General features: G+C 38.8%; 2 protein-coding genes across 2 annotated transcripts in view; one reads left to right on the top strand and one right to left on the bottom strand.

Moving 5' to 3' along the window:
* RPRD1B (regulation of nuclear pre-mRNA domain containing 1B) overlaps positions 1 to 18,360 on the top strand; it is a 52,517-nt gene that overhangs the window by 3,750 nt on the left and 30,407 nt on the right. The window contains exons 2-3 of the mRNA XM_041732630.1: positions 1,887 to 2,016; positions 9,793 to 9,926. Of these exons, the coding sequence (XP_041588564.1) occupies positions 1,887 to 2,016; positions 9,793 to 9,926 (264 nt within the window). The remainder of the gene's footprint in view (positions 1 to 1,886; positions 2,017 to 9,792; positions 9,927 to 18,360) is intronic.
* On the bottom strand, positions 6,467 to 7,009 carry LOC121477967 (ATP synthase subunit f, mitochondrial-like). The gene is made up of 2 exons (XM_041732605.1): positions 7,005 to 7,009; positions 6,467 to 6,869 (listed from the first exon to the last, which is right to left on the bottom strand). The coding sequence occupies exons 1-2, from the start codon at positions 7,007 to 7,009 to the stop codon at positions 6,584 to 6,586; spliced, it is 291 nt and encodes a 96-aa protein (XP_041588539.1). The 3' UTR covers positions 6,467 to 6,583.

Below are 18,360 nucleotides of genomic sequence, written 5' to 3'. Positions count from 1 at the left end.
TTTGATCTTGAATAAATCCCCATTGCAAAGTTTGAGGATGATAAAAACTTAATTGGCATTGTAAATAGTGAAAACTTTGACTCCGGTCTCTTGGCTATCATATTTGCAGTACTGAAAAATGTATCATGTCTTAATTGTCCAAATTGACGTTTTATACAGTGAATTCTGGGTTTTTAAACATTTCTTTTATGGCATTTATAAAACTTCACTTAGTCAGATTTGCTTTGTTGAAGTTCTGTTGTCCTTTTGAATCCCTTAACTCGTGGGTTATATAGACTTGGTAGTTTTACTTGTTGCAACATCCCAGAACAAGGTTTGCTTCAAAGAAAGAAAAGCCTTTGTCATAATGATACCTTTGTAGCACTGGTAGACATTGTAACTATTGACACTTGATCTGCTTTGGATAATAGTTAGAATAGTTAAAGATTAGATATTATCGTCAGTGGGATCCCTGGGTGGCGCAGCGGTTTGGCGCCTGCCTTTGGCCCAGGGCGCGATCCTGGAGACCCAGGATCGAATCCCACATCAGGCTCCTGGTGCATGGAGCCTGCTTCCCCCTCTGCCTATGTCTCTGCCTCTCTCTCTCTCTCTCTCTCTCTCTCTCTGTGACTATCATAAATAAATAAAAATTAATTTAAAAAAATTAAAAAAAAAAAGATATTATCATCAGTTAGCCCTGGGAACTAGCTTCTTACCAGAAGGTTAATACAACTCAGGGTATCCATATTCAATTTTATAAATAATTTAAGTCATTTTAAACTGTTACATGCTCTTAAAAATCTTGTTTTTAACTTGGGTTATTCTTCTGTAGCTCCTTTAAAAATGTCACATCTTATGCCTGCTGTGTCAAAATTTATACATGCTGTGTGCATTTCAAAAGAAACAACTGGTTTCTGAGAGGAATAGAGTAAGGACTAGTTTTTCAGGTATGTAAAGGTTGATAGAAGGCTTGCTTTAGTTTTTCAGATATTTTAGCATTGGAGAAAATTTAGTGTTTTGGACTGTCTGATTATATTTTTATTTATTTCTTTTAAAAGAAAACTGGGACCAAAAATGATGGTGATGTAACTTTACGGTTGAGAAGTTATGTGCATAGAAGCCAGGAAATTCAGTAATGTTCCCCCAAGCAACTGTAACTCAGACAAAGTGCATGAGGTTTTTATGGTTTAATATATGATACCATATAGAGTAATAGGAAATACTACATTTAGTATGTATAAGAGAGAAGAATTATGGTTTTTGTGGGAGCCATAATTTTGCATATCCAGAATTCAGACATCCTTAAATTTACAGTAATAATGTAGCATTAATATATATTTGTATTTGAGATAAATATCTATTGGTGCATCTAGAGATTTCTCTGAGTTGTAGAGTTGATATCATTGACTGATGATTGTTATTGGAATCTTCAAAGAGAACTTCTCAGTGTGGGAACCTAAATTACAAGAATCTATTTTAAAACTGAAACCTAGCTCAGTCTTTCATTCTAGAGTATTTGGTAATTAATAGTGAATTTAAATTGCTCATCTTTGCAGTAAAATAAATGAAGACCTTGGTCTTAATATGTCTTCTTGAGAATATTGACTGCTTATCCTTGAGGAATTTTCTTTGGATTATCTTTATTTTTACCGTCAGTTACCGTGGTTAAAATATCACAGAAATGAAGATGACCTGCTCTTGTTTTGTTTTTTAAAATTGTATTCTCAAACATGTTTTGTTAGTGATGTCAAGAAGTTACTTAATTTGTTGTTTCAAACATAAAGGAACCCTGATCTCAAGTAGATGATGCTTGTCTTAATATTCTCTAGGAGTAGCTTAGGGCAGAAGAATTGTGGACTGAAAATTTCCTTGGTGTAAATTAAATTTTCTTTTTTTCTTTTTTCCAGCCAAATCAAATAGAAAGCTTACTTTTCTGTACTTAGCCAATGATGTCATCCAAAACAGTAAAAGGAAAGGACCTGAATTCACTAGAGAATTTGAATCTGTTCTTGTGGATGCCTTTTCTCATGTTGCCAGGTATGTTGTCTGGTTTTTTTGTTTGGGTTGGTGTTTAAATGCATTACACTTTGCTCCTTATTGTTCTTTCCTTTTCTGGGATAGTCTTTGCAAATTGACAACTTCATATTTTACAGGGGTGTGCTTTACAGAGTGTTGCAGAGGCCAAATTACGGTTTTATGTTTTGTTGCACCCTTAAGAACTGTCTCAGATGTGTAAACATTTTGATACCTTGAAGGGATTGAGTCAGGCACTTGTAGAACATCTTTTTCCCTAGATGTGTTCCTTTGTTGAATTCATTTTTGAATATACTGTTTTTCTTGGTTTGGCTGAGTTGTCTCATTGGTTTATGGTCAGAAAACAAAGCTAAATAGTACCAAGAAACATTCCAGTAACAAAACCGTAATAGCAAGATATTAGTTGGTTATGTCTTCATTTTTACTTCCTTCCTTCTAGATGTTTAGATATCTCTTTTACTAAAAATAGTGGTCATTACTGTGACTGCAAAGATAATAATTATCCCCGCCTGGAAAGTAGATACTTGCACTGGCTGTATTATATTAAATCTCTACCACTACTGTGTTTTTTTTTTTGTTTTGTTTTGTTTTTTTTTATGATAGTCACACACAGAGAGAGAGAGAGAGGCAGAGACACAGGCAGAGGGAGAAGCAGGCTCCACGCACCGGGAGCCCGATGTGGGATTCGATCCCGGGTCTCCAGGATGGTGCCCTGGGCCAAAGGCAGGTGCCAAACCGCTGCGCCACCCAGGGATCCCTCACTACTGTGTTTTTGAATGAGAGGACTAGTGCATAGAGCACACATGTAGCGAAGATCACAGAAAACACATTTGATTAAAACTTCTATAAATCACTTCTATCTACTTAAAAACAAATTGCTTTTCTGGATACACAGTTTAGTTGCTAAGGGGAGCAAAGAAAAACTATTTTTCACAGAAATATTACTTAGTAAACATATAAGAAACATCTTTGCAAAAGGAAATTAGGAAGGGCAAAAAGGAGACCAGTTGGTCAAACAAAATTGTTTTAGGGTCTGAAGTATAAGTGAAAGGTCTCAAATGTATAAATGAGTCTAGCATTCCTTGAAAGATTTGGGAAGTTTGAAGGAATAAAATGAAAACTCCAAAAGAAAGAAATGATACCTAAGTTTTTTAGAGATGAGAAAAAGATTTTTGTCAACTATGTAACTGGTGCTTACTTTTAATGAACATGGACTGAAGAAGCAGAATGCGTTATGATCTTGAAATAATCCTGAATCCTTAGAACAGTATGCTTACTAGACTACTAGAAGTGCTATCTCAAATTGGAGCCAGGCACTTTCTTGTTTTCAGAAGATGCAGTTCAGTTTCTTGAGCTGTAGCTCTACCTCCAGCACTGTCTTCAGTGACCTCAGATGTGTTACTTAGCTTTTTGAGCCCAGGTTTCTTAACTGATGAGATGGGGACAACATCCCCTACCTCACTGAAGTTGCCGTGGGGCAGAAATACACAAGTCTGTTTGAAAGTATGCAGTAGTACGATGCCTGGTCCCCAGTCTTTGCTCAGTTACGGAAATATGCTAAATTGTAAACTTTGTGATGAGAAGGACCATTTCTTCTCTGTTTTTTGCTGTATCCTGGGCACCTAGTAAAGTGTCTGGCACAGACCTGCCAGGTTACATAGCTTTAGGGAGTACCATTGATGTAGCCTTGATGTGATTGGTGTCTCAGGAGTTGGGCATCATTGTGGTCTGCCCTGACACAGTAGAGATATAGTAAATATTTGTTGAATGAGTTAATTAGGGTATGGGAAATGGACTAAAATAATTTCCTGTAGGGATAGTAAACATAACATTTTTGTTTAAAAATTGAACAGTAATTATTAACTGCCCCCAAGCCAGGAACGGGTAAGTAGAAGGGAGTAAGAGAAGGAGGATGGGCAATACTGGGATTGAAAACTTTTTTACTTGGTGTAACATCTTAAAACCTATCTAGGAGGTGCTGTGAAAATGTCTTGGATTCTATGGCATTATGGGGAAACTAAGCCTGATCCTTTACAGTGGGGGGGGGGGGTGTGTGTGTGTCTATTCCCCCCCCCCCTCTTCTTTTTCTTTTAAGGTCCTTTTTGCTATTAGATTCAGGATCCCTATGTTTCCAAGCCTCTTCCTCCTACCTTTGTTAGAACAGAAAAGCTAGCTACTCACTTCAATCCTAATGTACCTTATCTGTAGTAACAAGTACCCTGTATGGTTTTCTGTGCCTAGTGGATGAACAAAGATAGTGGACCCATTAATATTGACCAAAATTGATTAGGAATCTCTATGATAATTTTCCTCCCCCCCCCCCCCCCCCCAACACCACAAACCAAACCTCTCAGGTCAGAGGAAGCTGCCAAGCTCATAGGTGAGATTTCATCTGAATAGCAGTTTAAGTAGCTAGACTTTGAACTGTTTTCCCCACACAAATGCCTTCTTATTTTCTCCTCAGTTTGGATATAGTTGTGCACTTCATTTTTCATTCAACATGTATTTGAGTGCCTTCTATGTGCCAGGTACTGAGGTAGACACTAGAGGAGCAGCAGTGAACAAGGCAGGCAAGGACAAATAAATGAGCAAGATACTTTCAGAGGGTGATAACATGGACATAATGAAATAGAATATCAGCCCGGAGTGAGATCTCTTCTAGTGTGGTTAAGGAAGCCTCTCTAAGGAAATGACATTTGGAGCAATCATGTGAAGTAGGAACAAACAGCTATTAAAAAGAACCTAAAGTAGAAATAATCTTGGCATGTTAAGAGGATCAGAATGAAGGCCAGTGTGGTTAGAACAGTTGTGTTGGGCAAAGGGAAAAGCAGCATCCAGATAAGATCAGAGAGGTAGGCAGGTACCAATCACATATGTCCTGTAAGCCCTGGGAGAAAGAATTTTATTCTGATGGGATGTCAGTGATTAGTTTAAGTGGAGGAATGATTTATTCCATCATGTGTTAGAAGGTCCCTCTGGCTTGGTGTGGAGAATGGATTATAAGGTCAAGGGAGAGACAGGGACAGGGGTATGAAGGGCATTGCCTTTCTACAGTCTAGAGATTACATTGGCTAGGACTCAGAGAGTGAAAAAATAGTAATAGCTTCCAGTTTATCAAATGTTTACTTTGTGGATGAATTTGCCTCACCTTCCCATGTAAAATTGATAGGATTTGTGGGAGTTGAGTGGGAACTGGTTGTGAAGGAAAAGAAAAATCAGATTATTTCTAGGTTTTTGACATGACTTAGTGGCTGGCTGCTGGTGCTGTTTGCTGCGATGAAATTTGAGGAAAAGATGTGGTAGAGGAAGTCAGGAGTTTTGGCCAGGTTAAGTTTGAGATGGCTTATAGATATTCCAAGGGCTGATGCCAGATAAGTGGATGGATGAACTAGTCGGAAACTCAGTAGGAAATTAATTTCTGGAGACGTCAATTTGGACTTATCATCATATACATACTTCTTTACTATGTGTCATGGATCCCCAAGGCCACTTTCAGGTTTGGTGACTTGCTAGGAGGACTCACAAGACTCAGCATATAGTTGTGCTTATGACTATGATTTATTACAGTGAAAGGATACAGAGCAAAAGTCAGTAAAGGAAAAGGTGTATGGGCTGCAGTCCAGAGGAAACCATGTATAAGCTTCCAAGAATCCTCTCACAGTGGAGTCACATAAAACATACAAAATTCTTCCATCTGTGAATTGTGACAACATGTGTGAAGTGTTGTGTACCTGGGAAGCTCATTAGAGACTCAGTGCCCAGGGTCTTTATTGGCATTAGCCACAGGTACCCTCTGCCAAAATTTCCAACTTGCAGAAAGAAAGCAGGTATTCAGCATAAATGATATTGCTAGCACAAACAGTTTAGGCATAGTAAACCACTCTGATTATCAGTTAGGAAATTGCAGGAACACTCCTGAAACCTGAGTTTCCAGATGCCAGCCAAGGGCAAGCCTAGTGAGCAGGGTTTTCTAAGGGCGGCAGTCTCAGGCTTGCTACGCTCTTTTCTGCATAATTGGCAATGGAACATTTCTGCTCCAGTTTCACATGAGGCTCTGTTGGAAGCACTGGGGATATTTAGAATTCCTACTTTTAGTAGGCTCACCACAGGGCTGCTGTGCATGGGATAAGACAGAAACACACAAATTATAGTTGATACACCAAAGAAATACTATTAGAACTACAGAGGAAGAAAAGGCCCCCAAGTTGGCTTGGCAAGGCCTCAGCTGACACTTCAAGCAGCGATTCTGTCTGAATAATATACAGTTTACACTTTTCAGATTGGTTTTGCAGTGATTGAGTTTATAATTATTATTAGAAGTGCATACTAAGTTGTGTTTAACATAAGTTACATTTAGATACTTATTTATCATTTTCTGCATAATTCACTGGTTAATGGCAAGGACTTTTTTCACTTAAAGGTTTCTGCTTTTTTTTTTTTTTTTTTTTTTTCCGAGTACCAGTCAACTTTTATTGGATATTAATTGTGAATTAGGCAATGGAAGGATTCAAGGATGCCAGGCAAAAGTCATGGTCAGGAATGCCAAATGTGTTTCCACACTGGGCCCTCTTCAGTGGTACTTGCGTAGCCATTCATTTTTGAGCTCCTTGTAAGAATGACAGTAGTTGAAAAGCACATAAGCAGCCAGCACCATAGAAATCCCAGCGATGTCCCCTTTCTTCACATTGATATACTTGTAATACTGGTAGTAACCTCTTTGAAATGCTCCAGCAGTACCGCTAGGGGTGAAATCCCACATCAGTATCCAGCCTGGCAGCTCTCCTAGTTTCACCTCCATGAGTTGCTTTTCCTTCACTGGTACAGATGATGCCACCTTGGAGTCCTGGGTGTCCACTCTGGTTTCTCAGTTTAGAATGGAGTTAGTGCAACCTGAGAAGATAGTTCTGTTATAAAACTACTTCATTGCTTTAGTTGTATCCAATTCCAAATACTAATGGGACTTCAGTTCATTGAAGCTACTTAGGACAAACCTCATGAGGAAAAAGGTTTCTTGACTGTTGTATCTGAAGCTTTGAAACTTATCTGGCAAAACTGATTTACTATATTACTATATTTCTGGATAGGAATTAACCTATCCAGGTTAATTGAATTCACCAATTAAACTACAGCCCCTTTTTGGCTTTTCCCATTAGTGGTAAAAGCTTTTTGAAAATGACTGTAGGTTATTATAGGTTCATGTATCAGTTTCCATTGCGTATCATAATGTGGCTGAATCTGTACCCTAAATCAGTCTTAGTCTAAATTGAGTCCCAAATATTTGGTCTGCATTGTATCTCTTCCCTTAACTAAATCCTTGATAAGAATTTGTTGTCGTGATAGGTTTCTCTTTTTTTTTAGTGAACAGAGAATTTGCAGAGAACAGGTTGTATGTTAAAAGTATCAAACAGTTCAGTTCTGATTAGTTGTGATTTGGTTATAGTAGTTACAATTATTTTATTTTCCACGCCATACATCTGATCTCATCAAAGATTTCCCGTTGCCTTTAGGATAAAGGCCACAGGTACACATACTTAATATGGTGTTCAAGGCCTTCATAATCTAATTCCACTCTACCCCTCCAGATTCTTCTGCTATTTCCATATTCTCCTTAGATACTTAAGCCTATATTACTCCCAACTTCTCCCCTCTTCACATTGTTCTACTTCGAGGGTTCCATTTAAAGGAGAGAAGATAGCATGAGCAAAAGCACATGTATGAGAAGGAGCAAATTTTGAGCAGAAGATACATATGGTTGAGTGCCCCGTTGGGGTGTTGAAAGGGAAGGGGTCCCTGGGTTAGGCCCCAGAGGTCAGGTCCTAGGTCTTGTTCTTCATATTACAAGCACAGTATTTCATAAACCGCATTGAATGAACAGGTGAGTATTTAGCTGATGTCTGACACAAATGGCTTTGTTGTGGGAAGATGATTGTTGAAAGGTAATTCATTATACATGGCTTATCGAAATCTATCTAAAAATTTTCAAGGAAGATTACAATTAGGCCAATATTGTGCCTGTTCTAGGGTAGGTAGCAGTGGTGAGGAGAGGACAAATCGCTATCCCTTTGGAAGTTGCATTCAAATGGATAAAATATAAACAGATAAACTGTAAAGCATATCAGAAGATAAATTGTATGGAGATAAATTAAGTATGGGTAGGGAGTGTGATTTTAGATAGGGAGATTAGGAAGGGATGCTTGAGTCATGTCACAAAGTAAGGAAATGTGGTTCCAGGCAAAGTGAACTTTAAGTGCAAAGTCCCTGAGGCCAGAGGGCTAGGGTAGCTGTTAGGGAATAAGGAAGGGGTAGGGTAGGTGAGGCCAAAGAAATAATGAGCTGTGTTGAGAATGGTTTTGTAAGATTTATAAGAACTTTCACACTTTTATTCTGGGGGAAAATGGGAAGAACCATTGGAAGTTTTAAGCAAAAGTGACATAATCTGCCTGGACGCAACAGAATTTTTAAAGCTTAAGATTAGCTTGTAGAAGGATAAGGGTGGAAGCATACTATATAATTTCAGTCATAGCTTTAAGTTTTATAAACTATCATTGAATTTTTTCCCTTTTCCCCCCTCACCTCTGACTTGAAAAAACCTTGACCAAAAAAATAGGTTGTGTGTACCCTGATTTAGTACTTTGACCCTAATGTAGTGAAATTTGCCATACTTCACAAATACTTCACAAATAATGCAGTCTGACCAGATGAAGCTGAACCCTTATGCTACCTTGAGTGTAAACATAAGTTTTAGAAAAGTGCTAACAGGGCTAAGGGTGGATGAAGTTCCCATCTCTGTTGAATTCGGTATGATTTCTTGAAATTCCTGTAAAAGATATTGGCTTAGAAACTAAGGTCTCAGGATATCCCTTCTTGTTGGAAGTCACTCCGGGTAATAAGATCGTTAACATCCAGATAGCTTTACAAACTAGAACAAGTCATAGTAATACTGTGGATGGTGAGGGAATTTGTTTTGCTTTCAGAAAGTCTTCCCCTACTCTTCCACTTGCTGTCTGACATTTTCTGGTAAGCAGTTGTTGCACACTGAGTACTAGTTACAGTTATCTCATCAAAAATACTCTGTTTCAAGAGTGCAATATGTCAGGAAAAAACCATACAGCTTCTCTTAGATGTAAATTACAAAGGGCTATCTTACGCTCAGTATGTTCTAAGATTATCCATTAAATACCTTTGTGGGAGTGGGGACTAGTACCTAACCCAGGATTAAAATGACTGAAGTAGTTGAGATCAGACTTGGTATATGTGTATTTTTATATTCATAAGGCATCTTGAGGTGTTGCTGTATTAGCATTGATGAGTTGTGGTGAATTTATTCCCCATTTTTAAACATTTGTTTTTTTTTAAAACCATGTGTTTTCTACCCTTAAAGGTTTTGGCTCCCTTTAATTTCCAGCAGAATGTCTGGCACCACATTTCAATTAATGTCTTCTTAAAAAGCAAGCTGTCACATTTGAAATGATCAGTTTTTGGTAATTCTCTTTAACAATCAGCCTATTGGCTTTTTGCCCTAATTTGATCCATCTTTCAAGAGATAAAGAAAGACTGATAACTTTTATAACATATTCCCTCTGTCTTCCCTGCATGCCACAGGAAGAATGCAGTTTCTGGTCAAATTTTGGGTATCTATTTATCACAATATGTATCATACTTTTCTTTCTGTTTTTAAATATGTAAATCGTTTAGTCAGTTGTTTTTAAAGTAGATCTGTCCTAATTAAACACAAAAAAATCTTAAGCTTATATCTATCTTTTCGTCTTTTCTGGGCAGAGAGGCAGATGAAGGCTGTAAAAAACCTTTAGAAAGATTGCTGAACATCTGGCAAGAAAGAAGTGTGTATGGCGGCGAGTTCATACAGCAGCTGAAGCTGTCTATGGAGGACTCCAAGAGCCCTCCCCCCAAAGGTAGAAACATCACCACATGTTTACAGCTCTTGGTCTTTGCCTACTTTCGAATCACATATGAAAAGCTGCAATGGGGGTTGCTGTGAACCACCAGCGATTATATGATTCTTCAGAGAGATGATCATAAATGATGGTGAGAATTTATGTAGTGCTCGCAGCGTGTAAGCCTGGTTCTAGTATTCATGCTATTCATCATTTCACACCCTTAACTTTTGCTGTCCTTGGCTCTCTTCTGCCTTGCAGAGACTTTCCTTGCACAAGGGAAAGAAACAACAACATTGTTTAGTTGTGGAGACCTAGGAAGTACCCTGGACTAAGATTTTGTCCTAGCCCTGCCACCGACTACTAACAGGGTCTTGGATATGTCCCTTAGCCCTTTTCGAGCTTGGTTTCATTAAATATTGATGTGGTTTTGAAACATACTTTTGATGTTTGTCAGCTTGCTGTCTATAATTGATTTTGGTCTTTATTGAACCCAGGATATCCTCCAGAAGTGTGTACATGTATGTGTGTGAGCCTCACCAATCATCTTAAGAACTTAGGTTCTTTTTTTCTTGAAAGAGGAGTAAGATCAAACATTACTTGTTTCTTGGTTTTGTGGTTAGTTGTGGTTTAATTCTAGTTGGCACGACATGTTTTTGAGCTACAGATCTGATCGGACTGCACGTGAACTCATTGCCTAGAGTAATGTGTCCAAATACTAGCATAGTACTTAGGACCCTTTATAATCTGAACTAGTTTACTTTTGTAGATTCTTCTGCCATTTCCTCACATACGACATGGTCTTTGGCCATAACCAGCAATTTCTTTTCTAGATGCTCTCATAGTACCTCTTCCTTTGCACCTGGTGTTACCTCTGCCCGAAATGTCCTCTGCCCCTTTCACTGTGTGGTGAACTTTTCTTTAGAATGCTATTCCCATTTTGTTGTTTTTCCTACCTTGTCTTGGGCACGTGTAGCCTTTTCTGTCCATGTTTCTCTAGTACTTTGTACATGCCTCTGCTGTAACATTTAACCATGGTTAGTTTACCTGATAATATCATTCATTCAGCAATCCTTTACTGTGTACCTTTCATGATCTCTTCCAGATCTGAGTTTATATGCATTGTAAGGTGGGGTAACTTTCCCATAAAACTACAAGTTAGAGGCTTTGTAAGAATGACATAGTGCTTTTAGACTGCAAGTCATTGTTGTTTTACTTAGAGTTGATGGGAAACAATTTTGAAGTCACTTGGGTGGTAGCTTCTGAAAAGCAAGGTGTTCCCTACTTTGGAATTCTGGTAGTGTTTGTATTGTGCCTTTTGGAGGTGTTCTGCACAGTGCTGGAGAATTATTCAGCATTCTTTACTCTTAGACTTCATTGGTAAACGGTTCTGATTTTTTTTTTAAAACACCTTTAGGCAAGTAGGAGAGCTCTGAAAGACAATGTTGGAAGCTAAGTATTGAATTTCAATTCAACAAGCATTTGCCAGACATGTGCTTTGAGTAAATGACTATGCTAGATGCTATAGGACTGAGCAGAGGAGTGAGACATAGTTTTGCACTCAGGGAGCAGTCAAGCAAATTGGGGAGTTTGTGGCAGTGGTAGATTTGAAAATAGCTCCATTGGATTTCCGATTTTTTTTTTTTTTTTTTTTTTTTTGAGCTCTAGACATTATAGCCATTGAGGCAGTATTCCTCCATGTTGGAGGATAATGCTGATTGAAGGTGATTACTCTTTCTCTGTGCTGTAAAGATGGAAGCACGTATCAGAAGGTTCCAACATTTGTATTAGTCTCCACTAACTCAGTCTATCTCCTCACCATCATCATTGGACCTGAGTTATCAAAATATTTTTATCTCAGTCCTTTCAAAATATTGATGAGTTCTCCAGAATTTTATTTCCAAATTTAAATAGTCCTTTTATATTGCAGCTTTGATTCATGGGTATTTCTTTGTCTTGAGACAGCACCAGAGTTTACCTTGAAATAAAAGTTTTCCTGTGGAACTTTGACAGTGAAGGATAAATGAGCCTAGGAATTTTGTTTTAGAAGTGAAAGTTTCTTGGGGCGCCTGGGTGGCTCAGCGGTTGAGCATCTGCCTTTGGCTCAGGTCATGATCCTGGGGTCCTAGGATTGAGAATCCTGTATCAGGCTCCCCAGAGGGAGCCTGCTTCTCCCTCTACCTATGTCTTCTGCCTCTCTCTTTGTGTTTCTCATGAGTAAATAAATAAAATCTTTTTTTTAAAAAAAAGAAGGAAAGAAGTGGAAATTTTTTGGGTTCATATACCCATTTCCTCATGTGTAAGACTCATGTGTTCTAAAGTCATCTCTCTGTTCTTGGGCATACTCAAGCTGTCACTGGACTGAATGGAATTTCATTATTTACTGAAGTCACACATTAGTCACACAGTGTTCTATAGTTGTAGCAGGATTTAGAAAAGAAAGGTAGATACAAAGGAAATGGTATTTATTGAGCTTCTATTATGTACCAGCCCTTCTATTAGCTGCTTTTCATGGTAGTGTATTTTAGATTCTTAAAACTCCTCTATTAATTTGGTATTATTTTCATGTTTCAGATGAAGATACTAAGGCCCAAAGGGTATAGTAAATTTTGTCCAAACAGATATAATAGGAGAATTCATGTTCTAGTCTGTATGACTTTAAAGCCTATGTTGGTAGGGGTTTTTGGTTTTGAATTTATTTATTTGACAGAGCACAAGCAGGGAGAGTGGCAGGCAGAGGGAGAGGGAGAAGCAGGCTCCTCACTGAGCAGAGAGCCCAATGTGGACTTGGATTCCAGGACCTTGGGATCATGGCTTGAGCCAAGGCAGATGCTTAACTGACTGGGCCACCCAGGCACCCTAAAGTCTGTTCTTCGTACCATACTTTTTCCTGAAAGTACATGGATTCAGTAGATTTGAATTGGGGTATGAATTCATGAGCAGTTCACCCAACTTTCTTGGACCTTTATATAGTTAGTTTAGCTGTTATGAGCAAGGGTTTGAAACCAAGTTTCCAGAGTATGAATCCCAGCTCTGTCACTTCCAAGCTGTGTGACCTTGGGCATACATAGCATTAGACCTCTCTGAGCTCAGGTTCTTTATTGTACAACATGGCTAGTAGTAGTAGTAGTAGTAGTAACACCTTATAGTGTTGTCCTGAGGATTATTTGGGATAATGTAGGTAAGATATTATTAATGAGGTGATGATAGGACTTTTATTTGAGCCCCCTCCCCCCTCGGTTCTAATATCTAACATTCTGAGTTTCCCAGTATGATCCAGTGGTAGATGTAGGAGGAGACTTGTTAGTATTCTTAGTCCCTCAAATTTTGTGCAAAACTAGAAGGCATAGTGGTTAAGAGCATGAGCTCTAGGCCCAGATTCCCGTCTGGACCTGGCCACTCAGTTCGGTGAGACAGCACTGGTAAAGTACTTTCAGAGGAGAGAACAATGAGGGAGCTGTTGCAAACATTTCCTGATTCTTTTCTCATTATAAAAGTAATATAAAATTAGTGGGCTTTGTGTGTGTGTGTGTGTGTGTGTGTGTGTGTGTGTGTGTGTATAAAATTCATTTATTCGTGGTAGAGAAAGAGAGAGGCAGAGACACAGGCAGAGGGAGAAGCAGGCTCCATGCTGGGAGCCCGACACAGGACTCGATCCTGGGACTCCAGTATCACACCCTGGGCCGAAGGCAGGCGCTAAACCCCTGAGCCACCCAGGGATCCTTTGCTTTGTGGTTTTTCTGTTGGTTTATTTTCATTTATTTACTTGTTTTGTGTTTTTTTTTTTTTTTTCATTTGTTTTTTAATCCCAGAAAATTTCTTTTTTTTTTTTTTTTTTTTAAGATTTTATTTATTTATTCATGAGAGACACAGAGAGAAAGAGAGGCAGAGAGACAGGCAGAGGGAGAAGCAGGCTCCATGCAGGGAGCTCAACATGGGACTCGATCCCAGGTTTCCAGGATCACACCTCAGGCTGCAGGCGGCGCTAAGCCGCTGCGCCACTGGGGCTGCCCAATCCCAGATAATTTCAAGTGGATTCTTTGGAAGACCTAGCTTTACAGGTAGATGGCTGCATTTCATAAAGTGTTTGGGAGACTTTAGGTTAACTTTTGCCTTAAAATTATTTTTGTGGTCTGCTGTAGTGTCTGAAATTCTACCACAATCAGGTCTCTAAGAGGCATATTATCAGTGCTTAGGTAACCAGAATTATGTGAATGTTAGCCAAGTATGAGAGCCCTAGAGACACAGGGACAGGTTGGAGGATAGAATAGAGGACAGTACAGTATGAGGACAGGCAGTTGGGGCCATCCTTAGTGTTTTCCCTGCCTGTAAACAGAGTGGTTGAGTGAGTCAAGAAGGAAGTGTAAATGCTATGATCAGAAGCCAAATTGATAGTGGGAGGGTGCCTTGTCTTAAACTCAGATGTAGGCGTGAGACTGACAGATTTCCTAGGCTATTTTTAATAGCTGCCTGACTAGATTGAGAATGTTGGGCATCATAACTGCTAACTTAGTACAGATGAGTCAGGGGACAGTTAATAGAGCAAGCTGTCCCTTCTGTGTAAAGGGAGGCATGTAGACATTTTTGGTACAAGCTCTGTGCCACCTGTTGTTAAGAAGTTTCCAACTCAACTCTGTTGACACTTCCCTAGGTATTATAGGGAAATAAGATACTTAATGTTTCTATCAGAGAGGTAAGGGCTGTGTGCCTGCTGGCTGCATACAGAGCAGCAAGGTCTGGGTGCTGCAGGAGTAGAGGGAGATGATGGCTCAAGATGCTGTTGCCCTTACCATAAGTAGGCTTTGAGCTGAGGTAGACTCTGTAAGATCATTAGAGGCCATTCCAGGTTTTTGAGTAGAGGCACAGTGGGTAATTCATTGCATAAGAGTGTAGTCTAAGTTAGAAAAGGAGCAACTAGAGACAGGGTGACCAGTTGGGACAGTGGTCTGGACAAGGCATGAAAAGGGCACATTTCTGATAAGGAGAGATCTGTTAGATACATCTCAAGTGTAGAATCTCCTGGAAGTTGGGACTTTTGGAGATTCTGGTGATCTCCAAGGCATTGTACTTGGAAGATAGGGCCAGTGGAAGTGTTTATAGTGTAAGTAGGTAGCTCAGGAAAGGAGGAGCCTTATGGGGGAAAATGATGAATAATTCATTTCCAGTAGGTCCTCCAAGTGGAAATAGAGAACTGAAGTAGGATGACTGGTTATCTCTTATTACACCTATTTCCATCAAAATGGCAAAGGACATAAATGGGCCTGCAGTTATTTTCATTAGTTTTATTTCAGTCTTGTAATGCTGTGAGTGTCAGTATGAAGTGATAGAAAGTGCTCCAGTTTAGTGGGCAGGTGACTTTGGCTTTAGAGCTCATACTTAAGCTCCTTGACTTTGGACAGACCACGCCTATGGGCCTGAATATGCTCATGAGAGACGAGGTGGAGAAAGCAAAGACAGGTCTATCTAAGACCTTCCGTTGCCTAAATTCAGTGATTCTGAGGGTCCTAAGGTATTTAGTGTGTGTGGTTTTTATATATAATAACTTCTGTATGAGAGTTTGAAACTGAAGGATTTGAGTTCTGTAATTTTTCTCTTTTTAAATGTATTTAACAGTTGTTTAATTGAGCGCTGTTCTAAGTGCTTGGAAATAAAAAATTTGAAAAATTTTTTGCTTATGTGCTTGTATTTTTGTGGCTACTTCTAACATATGGCCACTTTGATGCTGTGGTGGCTAAGTGCCTATGAGGGTCATACCACATACTCCACACTAATTAGGCAGTTAGTGTGTGCTAAGTACTGTTAGATATTTCATATGCAAATTATATATTACTAGATTTTCTGTCTTAAAAGTATGGGAGTCATTGTTTTGCATAGTGCAGGACTGTAAAAATGACCATATAAGCTGAAACCATGCAAAATGATCTTAATCAACGGGAAAAATTATGGTTGTTCTATGACTTTTAAAAAATTTTCATCTAAGAATTGAGAACTCACTGTAGATTACAAATCTATATAGGGAAAGAAAGAGGATAGTGACACTAATAGTTACCTAGCATGCTAGAACATAAAAACATTAGAAACATTGAGAATTAAAGTATTTTTATTTCTTTGTAATGAACTTCACAAGAGAGGTTTGACAAGAGCTGGCCTTATTGTATAATCTATGGTATGGAGCAAGCATCCTAGAAGTTTGTATCGCCTCCGGCAGTTTACCCTTAGTGTTCTCCATGTTGTAAGATACGTTGGAGAGTTCCTATAGTGTGAAAAGTTTTGTCAGCACCACTTCCCTTGGACACCGTCATCCTTGTCATCACAAGCACTTTTTTCAGAAAGTTTCTGGAAGGGCGTGGCAGTGCCAGCATCTCTGAAACCATCTGCGTCTTCTACAACTCCGTTTATGTACCGTTTGCTTCCAGCGTGAGCTTTAGTGTTAGTTTCTGGGCTGCTCTTTGATCGTGGTCATTTTCAGTCAGTTCTCTGTTTTGATTATTCACTTTTATGAAATGTCATGTGAATCTGATCACCAGGAGACAACACACTTTGCTGTTTGTGAACGGAAATAACAGCTCTCCAGTAACCAACCAGTGACTGGAAAGAAGTGATGTGGTCACTGAACATGATACATTTCTATTATTTACGTAGTGATGTGTGGACTAAAGTTAGCAAAGTTTGTTCTTTATGCAGTTACTCAGAGTGAATATGCTGCAGTACTGAAATTTGAACCTTGGTGTGTTGGGAGACTGGTGTTATTTAAATCTTGGTAACAAATCTGTACATAACAGAATGGTACAAAGTGAGGGCTGCCTGTGCTGCAAATGTTGCCGTTTTCCTTTATTTAGTAGAACAGAGGGACAAAGCTAAGAAAAAATAAAACCCATGATATTGACTTGGCATTCACGTCAGGCATAATTTGGTCAGTTAATGTGTAAGGTAGGAGCAGGAACTACATCCTTGGTTCCAGGAGAAAATGTTTAATTAAGCAGGAAGTGTACATTATTCTGTTTATAACTCAGAGTTCTGAGACAGGTGCATGGTGACCCCTCCTTTGACAGATGAGAGAGTGTTGTATGCTGCTGTGGAATTTGATTGCAGTGGGAAGAGCACAGATTTTGAAAGTCCTACCTTTAGACAAGTGTTGAACCTCTTGGGTTTCCTCTCCGTTTTCTCGCCTGCAAGCTGAAGATACTACATCTCAGAGTTGCTAGAAGGACTAAATGTACAGAAACTATTGCAGTGCCGGGCACACATTACCATCCTTTCTTTACAAGCGTATCATTTAGACTTATGTCCCACAGATATTTGACATTTATTTTGTATTGTCCAATTTGATCAAAAGGAATGATTACTTTGGAAGGGCACATTTGTCATAGCCATTTAAAAGCAGATAATACAGATGATAAGTGTGAATGTAACCTGTTTGTCTCAAAAGTGGTTAATTCTAAAATAGTGACTTAAGTAATTTCTCTCAGTTGTATCAGTCCTTTTTCTCAGCAATGGTTATTTTTAATTTTAAGGTAAAATAAGATTTGTTTTGTTTTTAGAGGGAGAGTTTAAAGGGCAGCGCGTGTAGAGTTTCTGACACAATTTTATTGATAGGTTTCTCTCTACTACAGGTTTATCCTGCTTTCCGAAAATAGACCATTCCTAAGTTGAAATGGGATAAAGTGAAGAAGCAGTTACCATTAACTTATATGGAAGATTTTTTGAGCATTCCCAGACCCCAAAAATAACCTCACTTGGGCTTTTCTGATATCTTAGGCCACATCTTGCTAACAGATGCACAAAATAAAATTGAGATAAAGCACAGGTACTCACAGATAAAGCTCAAAGCTCTGGTGGCTTGATGCTGAGTCGCTGAGTGTAGTTGCCGGACAGGAGCTTAGCAGGGCTGCTCAGGCTGCTTGGGGTGCGTGCTGCCTCTACAGCCACTCTGCGAAACATATGCTGACCACTATTTTCACTTTGGGCCTTTCTTTGTGAAAGCAAAAATCCTCTTTGAATTTCTTTTGGTTAGCAAAAACAGGTACTATTACTGTAGGTATTTCATAAAAGCAAGCTTTAGAAAAGTGGGGAATACCTTGTTTTTGTTTTCTGAGATTATCCTGCAGAGTGTATAGTGTTTCATTTTATATGCAATGTATTTTCTATAAACCTTTCATACATTGGCTTGCTTCCTTATTTTGTCTCATGGGTTTCTTACCACATTACTTCTTCTTGTTAACTATTTTTAAGAAATAAACTTTTAATTAAATGTGTTTGTTTAGTAGGTTTCTTTTTTAGATGTTTGTTTTTTGGTTGTATTTTTTCAGTAAGTCAATCTGAGATGACAGACCTGAGACCATTTTTGACTCTTCAATAATGTAGGGAACTACCACCAATTTAAAATAACTAGCATATAGGTTAATGTTCAGCCGTCTTTGGAAATGTATACCCCTTTTGCCCTTTTTTTTTT

The sequence above is a fragment of the Vulpes lagopus genome, chromosome 18, assembly GCF_018345385.1.
Source record: "Vulpes lagopus strain Blue_001 chromosome 18, ASM1834538v1, whole genome shotgun sequence".
NCBI lineage: Eukaryota > Metazoa > Chordata > Mammalia > Carnivora > Canidae > Vulpes > Vulpes lagopus.
Note: the sequence above shows the minus strand (reverse complement) of the source record. Positions and strands in the feature narration are given on the sequence as shown.